This window comes from Megalobrama amblycephala, linkage group LG5, assembly GCF_018812025.1.
Source record: "Megalobrama amblycephala isolate DHTTF-2021 linkage group LG5, ASM1881202v1, whole genome shotgun sequence".
Lineage (NCBI taxonomy): Eukaryota > Metazoa > Chordata > Actinopteri > Cypriniformes > Xenocyprididae > Megalobrama > Megalobrama amblycephala.
In genome coordinates, this window is record NC_063048.1 from 29,001,252 (window position 1) to 29,012,926 (window position 11,675).

Below are 11,675 nucleotides of genomic sequence, written 5' to 3' on the forward strand. Positions count from 1 at the left end.
TACTTTAAAGTTTGTGTATTGTCTTATGACATGATAACATGTGGCATGAAAGTTTTAGAGGGAGATGCAGCCTTTAGAAAACACTGATGTTGCATTTAAACCACCATATTATTATTAACATGGATCCTTATTCACTTCAAATCTGCGCAGATGCCCTTTTTATATGTTATCATGTTTTTTATTTACGACGACATGAATTCTCTGTTTAATTTACTGTTATCTTATATTTGTAGATGTTTTACTCTTTTAAAACTGAAAATAGTAGCCTACATTTTGTTTTGAAGTATAAAAAATTTCTGTTTAAAAAAATTGTAACAATGCTTCATTCTTTAATGTAGTTAACTAATGTATGCCCTAACAATGAACAATACTTCTGCGGCATTTATTAATCTTAGTTCATGTGAATCCTAACATTTACTAAAACATTTTTAAGATCAAAAGTTATATCTGTTCGACATTAACGTGAACGTAAACTTTTATTATTAACTCTAAGATTAATATTGAGAGTGCATGGGTCAATGACATGACGGGTCATTTTTTTGTCCAAAGGCCTTAATATTAATAAACAAAGATATGACATCCAAAGTATGTAAGGTAACACAACTAGATCTCTTGAATTGAATCCAAAAGGTTTTAACTATATTTTGCTACATATAAAAGTATTTTAAAGATTTTGAAGTGTCAAAAGGTCATTCGGTTTAACCGTCCAAAGGCCAATACAGCCATTTCATTTGTGATTAAAATATCTTAAAATTTAATAAATGTATATATTTTTATTCTGGCATGATTTTATAACATCATATATCAACATAGAGCAAAATGGTATTAAAATGTGTAGAAGTCATTGCTTTGTTATGAGAAAGAATGTCTGGAAAAAATAATTTAATTGATGTCATTTGGAGTAAAGGGACCATTTTGGATCAAGTCATGCGGTCAATATCATGTGACAGGATGTGACATCATTCAGACACCTGCAAAGGACCATATGGTTGACCACATGCTTTAACTATTTGAAAAATTCATGTTTTCACTTGCTCATACGCATGTCCTGAAACATCATGTCATTCGGTAAAAAATGTTGTAATATTTTAAAAACGTATAGGCTACTAAATATAAAACGTTTGATTGTCCTTTTGCCAGCTAGCTAGATATCAACCTTTTAACACTGTTTGAAAATATTGTCATTCGGTATAACCAAGTGTTATTAAAATTTTTTACTTTTTTGGTGACAAATTTTGTCCATCTTGTAAAAAATGACAAAAGCAGAGTTAATTGATTATAAAAACCACATGATCTAATTGTTAACACTTAATAAAATTTCAAAATTAATTATATCTCCATCTCCTTTTTTTATCTCCTTTTTTTACACTCTTAAAAACCTTATTCGTCAATGACCCGTATACAAAGTGTAAATAACCACTATTTTCAAAATTATCACAATTATTATTTATTTCTTAAATACATTAAGATACACCATTTGAGGATTAGATAAAAATAGCTCCTTAACATAGCAGTTGCAGGTGACCATTTTTTACAGTTTTTGTCTAATATTGTCTGGCTCTAAATAAAAGAGTTACTGATTTAGTAGGCCTATGGAAAGTGAAATAAAGTGTGAGATGTGAGTCCATGGAGGGAAGGGCTGTGGGAGGACAGTATGAATATGAGCCAGGCTTCAGGAGGAGGAGATTTAAATGATCAACTTGTTGAAAGGTAGTCAGGGCGCTCATGTGGAAGTGTGCCACTCTATTTGGGAAATGCGCGAGCAGGAATCTTGCACTATAGGAAACAGACGCTGGATTTCCAGTGGCGCGTGAGGACGATTAATACCTGCCAACTATAATTAAAAACACGGTTTACTCATTTTACCGCTGGTATTTTCTTACATCTACCCGATGCGATATAGATTTAATACAATTAAGTGACGTATCATCACTGATTTTTTTTTATGAAACCATTTTTTTTTTTAAATACTGAGAATATATTTAGCTCATTTTCCGGATTGTTTCATTTTATTTGGAAGCTACGCAAACTTTACTCCCGACGAGGAAGGCACGAGCTGGCCATCCAGAACCGTTTGTGGAATATATGTTGAAATTTCCGTATTGACATTACTATTTGGATGAACTACTGTTTGGATTTTTCTACAATAAGACTTGTCCTGGCATTCGAGATGAGTTATTTGACATCACTGTTACAAATAGTTGCTGCTGTCCAGTTGAACCTTTTACCTGCACAGGTGAGCATATGGGCCTCTTTTTTTTTTTACAGTTAACCTGCATAAATTATAAACCATATTGGCTACACTGCAAGCGAGCGATGTTAAGCTATTTTAATCTACTGAGCGAGACAGCAAGATCATAATGTTCTAGTTTTGCCGGGTGTGTTCACGCAAGACGCGTTCTTACGATTTGTAAACAATGCACATCTTTTGGTCTCGATACTTAGCTATACGTCAAATAGACGTCGCGCATTTAAGTTTTTAAAACGCCATGTGTAATTAAAAGTAATTCAGCTGTAAAAAGTTAAAGAAAATGTGTTTAATTCCGCTGCGCTGCATTTGAACATAAGTAAATGTCCTGTGTGAATGGTCCTTAAGACTATATTGCGTGTGAGAATATAAACCTGTATGTTTAAAAGCTCTGGTAATGTGTTGCTGTTAGCGTACGTGACCGGATCCGAGATGCTCAATTTGTAGGCTAGTCTTCCTTTCTCAAGTATGAATTAATTAAAAAGAGGATAAGGGGGATTTGAAAGGTTGTAGGCTACGTGCAGTCATGAAAGAACTGACTGAATGAACGGAGTCAGTTTACTTTTGACAGGGCTTCCAGTAAAGCCTCGCAGACGACTGTTTTTATAACACCCTCTATAACTTGATCCCTTTTTGAAGTGCTGCAACAGAAAGCGTTGAGTCATGAAACGAAACGTGACGAACTGCATCACCCCCTCTAATAATCGTGCGTGACACACTGACTCGCCTTACCCGGTGATGAATAAATGCCAAAGTCACCAAATTAGACAGCCAGACAATATCTTTAAATGCTTACAACTGTTGTCAAAGATAATAAGAGACCAATATGTCAAACTAGCACGTGCTCTTAAAGGGATAGTTCACCCAAAAATGAAAATTCTGTCATCATTTACTCACCCTCATGTTGTTCCAAAGTTACTTTCTTTTGTTCATACAGGTTCACTCTCAGGAAAAAAAAAAAAAAAAATGTGTAAAAATTGTACCTTTAGGGGTACAACAGCTTGTCACTGGGGCAGTACCCTTTAAAGGACATCTTTGTACCTTATTTATTGGTTCATAGTAGTACCTTAAAGGGTTAGTTCACCCAAAAATGAAGATAATGTCATTTATTACTCGCCCTCATGTGGTTCTACACCCGTAATACCTTCGTTCATCTTCGGAACACAAATTAAGATATTTTTGATGAAAGTGATTCCTCCATTGCCAGCAATGTCACTGAACCTCTCAAGATCCAGAAAGCTACTAAAGACATATTTAAAACAGTTCATGTGACTACAGTGGTTCTACCTTTATTATAAAGTGACGAGAATACTTTTTGTGCATCAAAAAAACTAAATAACGACTTTTCAACTAAATCTAGTGATGGCCGATTTCAAAACACTGCTTCGAAGCTTTATGAATCTTTTGTTTCGAATCAGTGATTCGGATCATGTATCAAACTGCTGAAATCACGCGACTTTGGCGCTCCAAACAACTGATACGAAACAAAAGATTTTTAAAGCTTCGAAGCAGTGTTTTGAAATCGGCCATCACTAGATTTAGTTGAAAAGTCGTTATTTTGTGTGTTTTGGCACACAAAAAATATTCTCGTTGCTTTATAATATTAAGGTAGAACCACTGTAGTCACATGAACTGATTTAAATATGTTTTGAGTACCTTTCTGGATCTTGAGAGGTTCAGTGACATTTCTGGCAATAGAGGCCTCACTGAGCCATCGGATTTCATCAAAAATATCTTAATTTGTATTCTGAAGATGAACAAAGGTCTTACAGGTCTACAGCGAAATTTTTGGGTGAACTAAACCTTTAAAGGTGCCCTAGAATTAAAAATTGAATTTATATTGGCATAGTTAAATAACAAGAGTTCAGTACTTGGAAATGACATACAGTGAGTCTCAAACACCGTTGTTTCCTCCTTCTTATATAAATCTCATTTGTTTAAAAGACCTCCGAAGAACAGGCGAATCTCAACATAATACCGACTGTTACGTAACAGTCGGGGTGTACGCCCCCAATATTTGCATATGCCAGCCCATGATCAAGCATTAGACAAGGGAAGCCAGTATTAACGTCTGGATCTGTGCACAGCTGAATCATCAGACTAGGTAAGCAAGCAAGGACACCAGCGAAAAATGGCAAATGGAGCAATACTAACTGACATGATCCATGATATCATGATATTTTTAGTGATATTTATAAATGGTCTTTCTAAATGTTTTGTTAGCATGTTGCTAATGTACTGTTAAATGTGGTTAAAGTTACCATCGTTTCTTACTGTATTCACGGAGACAAGAGAGCCGTCGCTATTTTCATATTTAAACTCTTGCAGTCTGTATAATTCATAAACACAACTTCATTCTTTATAAATCTCTCCAACAGTGTGTAATGTTAGCTTTAGCCATGGAGCACCATCAAACTCATTCAGAATCAAATGTAAACATCCAAATAAATACCATACTTACACGATTAGACATGCTGCATGACGAACACTTTGTAAAGATCCATTTTGAGGGTTATATTAGCTGTGTGGCCTTTTTTATGCTGTTAAAGGCAAGCGCGAGCTCCGTGGGCGGGGAGCACGAGATTTAAAGGGGCCGCAGCCTAAATCGGCTCATATTTAATGATGCCCCAAAATAGGCAGTTAAAAAAATTAATAAAAAAAATCTATGGGGTATTTTGAGCTGAAACTTCACAGACACATTCAGGGGACACCTTAGACTTATGTTACATCTTTTAAAAAGACATTCTACGGCACCTTTAAGGTACATATTGCTACTCTAAGGTACTAATATGCACCTTTTAGGGGTGAAAAAAAAGGTACAAAAATGTCCTTTTAAGCTGCCCCAGTGACAAGCTGTTGTACCTCTAAAGGTAGTTTTAACACATTTTTTCCTAACATAAGGGTGAGCAAATGATGACAGAATTTTCATTTTTGGGTGAACTATCCCTTCAACTACTCCAACATATAAAAGAAAAATGACATACTGTCTATATCCATTCAAACTATCCACTTTGAAATGCCAGGTTACACAATGTTGAATAAAAAGATAATTGTCCCACAGCTTAAGGTAAAATATCGCACCACACGTTATGTGAGATGGCAAAGTCGAGTCCTGGCTGTAAGGAGAAATGTTGGCAGGAGAGTCTACCTCAACTTTTTTATCTTTTCTTTCTCATCATGCTTTGAACAAATGTGTTCGATGACATGCATAAATGGGTTTATGCACCTGTTAGTCATGGGTGTAGCTGAAATAGCCAAATGCTGTTAGTTGGAGAACCACAGTTCATATTTGGAAGGGTCTCAACCTCATGCTTGACAGTTTTTATTACTCAAATAGTTCTTTGTGTCAAAGCAGATTAAAATGGCTGTATACACTTACACTATACAACTGAAGCTTTCAGGTCATTATAAAACCTAATATCCATCTTTCATATCCTGTTCATCATTGAAGAGACTAGTAGAGAAGGGAATGTTTGCTGCAAATCTAGTACTCTGTAGTTACAAATGCTTAAAATGAGCAGTGACGAACATTAAAAGAGTGAAAATTATATGTTCTTTTGTCATTCAATATTAATCCTGCTAGTGGCAGGTTAGAACAAATTTTATCGGGCGTAAGAAAACCAAAAACCACACACTTCTTCCGGACCCCACAAATGACTTATGGCTCCTTTAATTTTTCCAAAATACACTAAAGCCTTCTCTCATATCGCTGGCCGTGCACCAGATGTGGGTGTGTCAGAGTGTGTCTCTGTCTTCTTTTGTCTCTCTTTCTTGTGCTTGCATCAAAATTTTGATTTGCGTTATTTCAGGAGTTACATCAAGTTCCTAAATGGTCACCGTGACCAAGTAAGACATGTTCCTGGATCAACATATATTGATCCTGGAACAACATTTCTGTCAAAAAGTTTGTTCTAAACCTATCCCTTAATATATATTTATTTTATCAGAATGGTACGAAACTTGGTAAAGGTTTTGGCACTTGCATTGTGAACACCTACACACACAAAAAAATCATAGACATGATTCGAAAAGGTTATTCTAATGGAAACTTTTGGTATTGTGCCCAAACAAAATCTTACTGAAAGCTCATTTTTTATATATCAAGCTCGAATTTGGAACACAACTTATTTAGATTTAAGGCTTTGATTTTCTCACAGTTGTTGTAGAGTAAAATGCGTTTTGGAAAATATATATTTCATATAAAAATTGAAAATAGTATTATTGTGCATTTTTCATATCACTAAACGTAAAATTCTATAACTTTTAAGCTCACTTTTTAAAACTTTCACTTCAGAAATAATCAGAAAAAGTGTCATCTTTAAAAAAAACTTAAGTCTGTGTTCAAAAGCATTCAAGATTTATGACAGTTACAGTTGGAAATTTCATTTTCAGGTCTATGCTCAAAAAGTGGAAAAATAGATTAGAACTACTGCATAAATATAATTTAGTACCATAAAATCCCCTAAAAATACAAAATTTTAAATTAAAAACTATCAATCAAACTAAAATATAGTATATTCATTTCATTGAAGAAAAAAAATATATAAACTGTCATGCAAAGAGCACCAGAAGGTTGACTATGAACTTTTCTTGAAAATTATATAGAAGTTTGTCCTTAACCCCAATACTTTTCCACATTCCTTGAGTGCATTGACTGTGTGGTTGTTTTTTGCAAATTAATGGATATTCACATTGCTTTAATGCAATGTGTTCATCTCCTGTTCCTTCTTTGATTCTCCTGTTCTCTATTTCTAGAGGATCTGTATGAAGAAATCTTGTAATGATCACTTGTATAAGGAAGGGAGTTGCAGTATCATTTCCAATGTTGGATAATCATCTCACAGATGGTTTCTTTAAACTTGAGTAAAATCTATCAGGGAAATTTTAATGTTTGTGTGACAGAGGTCAAAATACTAGACACAGCGTATATCAGTTCAGTATGGGTATTAAAGTACATGGGAGATGACTACACAAGTATGTCAATGCAATAGTTTTAAGAAGTTGATTTCATACATTGTTGTATTACATAATTCAGGCTTACCACAAGAGGCGCTGTAGCAGGTAACAGCATAAGCCATTTTCTTCTGTCACAACATCAGATTTTTCTTTGCATGATTATTATAGCCAAAAATATTCCCGATAACAATGTTATCTCAATAACAATAGAAATTTAGAAAAAATCAATAAAGGTATCAGCCAAATTCATCACTTTATTTTGGGTTTTCTCCAATTTTGACACAGAAGTCCTGAAAATTGAAGCCAAAGCATTTTGGTCACCCCCTGGTGGCTATCCGTGTAATCGAATGGGACTCGATCCAAACTAAAACACTTCAAATAATGTTTTTTCAAAGATCGTTTCTGTCATTTTAGTTCTTGTAGACGCATTTTCATGTTATTTTTTCAAATAAGTTTGGTTTTAGTTAGTTATTTGTTGCTATAAAAACGGGGTGCAATGTCATGATTGACAGCTGTGCTTGCGATTCGGGCTCCGAATGACGTAATCGCCAATGACCATTACTGGAATATTTTGGCTTCATTTTTCTACAGTGGGAGGAGACGCTGTCCATATTTTTTTACAGTCTATGGTTTTCTCCAAAAAGCAGCACTAAGGTGCAATACTGCCACCTACTGTGTTGCAGTGTGACCATTTACTGGCACTGGATTATTTACAATGGCGGCATTCAAAATCCATACTCTTTGAGTAGGTACTTCTATTGAATAAGTATTTACTTCACGACCATACTAACATAGTAATCTTTTCACATACTGTTTTTTGCCTACTATGAGACTCCCTACTAGTAGAGAAGTATGTGATTTTCAGATGCAGCCAATATTATTAAATGTGTAGTATTAACATTATTTTTCCATAATATTAAATTTTTTAACGGTTATCAAGGTTATTGTTAATAATGGTAAATTGTGACAAGAATCTTTATGAACAAATAAGTTAAAGTTAGCTAGCTAAAGATTCTTACATAATAATACATCTGGCCCTCTTGAGCAATTAGGGCTGTTAGAGAACTCAAAATTTTTGTGGGCAGTCAAATGAGTGCTATTGATTTTAGCACTCTTTTCCACTTTAAACAATTATTTGGAGACAATAACTAGTGCCAAACTGCACAGATGCTCTACATTACAGTCTTAAAAAGCTTCATAAAGAGAACTTGAATGCAAATAATTTAATGCATATTTTCAATTCAGTGGATTGAGCATGAAATAACCTTTAAATGGTTTACTTATGTGCAAGCTTAGTTGATGGAAAAGATCGGTAGATGCGCTAAAAAAGTCATGCTCTTATTCCAATATTCCAGCTGCGCTCTTCCATTAGTTTGTGAATAGTAATTAACTACTGCACATACACATTGTGGTTTAACACCTTCTAGTTCCAGCTGAAGCTATTTTGGTGCTGATACTGAATCTTTCTTAAACCCGTTGCTTTACATACTACCACCTGGTGCAGTGCAATGCATTTAGATCACATTTTGCTCCTGGGTGGAATGAAATGCAGTTCCCAAAGGACTAGGACAGAGTCTGTGCAGAATAATGTGAGCTCCCTCTCATACATTTTTTTTTTTTCTTCTTCTCAAGGGAGAGATGTCTCCTTTGTGCTGCCTGTCTCGCCCGTCCCGTCTGTCTCATCTCCTCTGCCACTGTTAACCATTTCTGGAGAAAGGCAAACAGAATGAGAAAGTAAATATTGCCCATGTGGTTGTGAAGACCATTTATAAATGTCTTCTCCTGCCTTCTCGTATCGGGCGGAGTGTTCCCGAAATATGTTGAGTCAGGCACTGGGAGAAATTCTTCCCTGTGTCATTGTTGTATATGCTGTCCTCAGCATAAGCTTACGTGTCACCCGTGATGATGTGTCTGTAATGGCAGCTGAGGTTTAAAGGGCTACCTCACTTATTTAACATCATTGTGATCTGACATAAAAATGGCAACATGGCAGTTTGGTTCAAAGTGGGAGGTCTAGCATAGTGGTAAAAAATGCTTGGTAACCTAAAAGTCAATGGGGGTTTAGCTTTCACGTCAGTGTATGGTTTAGGCTGGTAACTAAATGAATCGAACTATGATTCAGAACTATCTCAGCTAACAGGCAACATTTTCAGAACATTAATAGAATGTTTGTTCAAAGCCGTATTAATTTAGTTGGACCATTAAATGGTGCTACTTGTCTCAGAATGTTTAGAGAACCTTCAAAAGTAATATTCCCATAATGTTTGCAAAATGATCAAATGGATTGTTCCCTTAATGTTTGCACTACCAAAAATAGTTTTTAAAACGTAAAAAACTGGGTATTTTGAATGTTCAGAGAACATAACTTAATGGGAACCTTAGCATAACGTTCTGCAGATTTATTTTAGCTGGGATTCTACCATTATCATGACGCTGAGGAAGATGCTTACTCATGTTGTACTAGAGGGACCGTAAGGAGCTCTGAATAAGAATAATTTATTGATAGGTGTAATATATAATGAGAGAAGTGTGAGGTGACAGACATGATTATAAATCATCTAACTGGTTAAAATTTACAATACATATTTATTTTATTTTATATATTTATTTTATTTTTTTTTAAGATATTATTATGCAGTGACACATTCAATTGATCAAAAGTGACAGTGAAGACTGTTTACTCTTTCAAATAATTGCTGTTCTCAACAGTGATAATAACTATAAATGTTTCTTGAGCAGCAAATCAGCATATCAGAATGATTTCTGAAGGATCATGTGACACTTGAAGACTGGAGTAATGATGCTGAACATTCAGCTTTGCCATCAAAGGAATAAATTACATTTTAAAAAACACAATAAAATAGAAAACAATGATTTTAAATTATAATAATATTACACAATATTACTGTTTTACTGTATTTTTGATCAAATAAATACGGCCTTGGTGAGATTTTACATTTTTAGAAATAAAACACTGAAATTAGAGAGTAGGAATTACTCATAACTCGCAACACAAATTGCTGTTGTTTTTATTTGCCTGCTTTATGTGCACAATGTTCACTGTCTCTAGACCTTCCTCATATTTTGCCAGGATTTTGACTAAAAAGTCTCCTTTGCATACCACTGATTTGATCAAAGTTGGTACTGAAAAGTTTGAGAACCCCTGAACAAAGTAATTAACTCTTTTTTTTTTTTTTTTTTTAAGTTGCAAGCCAGCATTTTTTTTAAATAATTTTCACAAAACTTTCGTTGGCCCACCGAATATTTTGATGTATGAATATCTGAAAATACAAAATCAAAAGAAAGAACGGAGTCTCTGCTTTTAAACAACAACAACAAACCTTTTTATTCTAGCTTCATGCATTCTTTTTTTTTTATCAGCACTTGAATGTTGGTAAGTTTCATAAAACATGAATGATATTAAAAAAAATGGTCATGATATCATTTTAAATGTGATTGGGCTTGAACAATATGTTTGTATATGCCTGATGAAGGTCATGAGACCGAAACATTCCTAATTAATATTTTTGATACTTTTTGCAAGTATTGATAGTGTGCGGGATTTCCTTTTGTTTATTTTTTTGTTTCATAAAAAAAGCAACATTTTGAACAAAAAAGTCGAGAAAATTGCGTTTTTGTCAAAGACTATGTACGGATCAGATTCAGAATGATGATCAAAACAGATAAGAGTAGATCAAATCCAGCAACATCCCCAAAGCTTCGACATTTCATTCGGTGACATTAGGCGGTTTTGATTTATATGCTGTTGAATGTTAGATGATCACTGTATTTTACATGTGCATAAGCAATGCTTCTAGCACTTGTTTCTGCTTCTTCTTCGCCTGTGTTTTGATCCGCAGATTCTGTACTCTTTCAGAAGATGCGTAATAGCGCCACTTCTGTATAACAGTGTAAACATGGATTGCTGGAAAATTCTGTCAATGGCGGGGAAGCGTTGTGTCAGAAAATATGGAAAATTCCATCAGTGGCTGGAACAGCAAGAGGTTAGAGACTTTTAGAAGTCTGTAACCTCTTGTTGTCCCTGAATGTTTAGTGAATAAGCTGAAGTATTTCTCTGTAAATACTTGTTATTAGTATGACTGATGGGCTGAAAAGCAGGGTCATGCTGATAAATACATCCAAGATTTCTTGATTGCTTTTCCGAATGTGCAGGTTCACTCGTTCATTGCTATTTTTGCAGCCCTTCTATTTTCTTCTTTTCCTGTCTTTTTTAGCTTCCTGTCTCCGGTGTCATCTGCAGTGTGCACTTCCATAGTCTTTCCTCCAAGTGTTAATACATTTTCAGTTTTGGGAGGTCATGCGACATGCCAGCTTTTATTTCCTTCCTCATTGTATCATGTACATTGTCTCTCTGCCTTCATGTAGTTTTATGTTCTACATGTTTGTCTTAAATCGTAGTCCCTCTGGACATGATAGTGCTGCTGGATTATTTTAGAAGCTTTTGTGTTAA

The 11,675-nt window shown here is 34.7% G+C and overlaps 1 protein-coding gene across 2 annotated transcripts in view; it reads left to right on the forward strand.

The window, feature by feature from the left end:
- The first annotated feature begins 1,634 nt into the window (after positions 1–1,634).
- The window catches only part of pgfb (placental growth factor b), a 33,051-nt gene continuing 23,010 nt past the window's right edge, over positions 1,635–11,675 (forward strand). Inside the window, exon 1 of one of the 2 annotated variants that reach the window (XM_048191700.1) lies at positions 1,635–2,236. In XM_048191700.1, coding sequence (XP_048047657.1) covers positions 2,120–2,236 — 117 coding nt within the window. In that variant the 5' untranslated portion in view covers positions 1,635–2,119. The remainder of the gene's footprint in view (positions 2,237–11,675) is intronic. The other variant, XM_048191701.1, reaches the window with a different exon arrangement.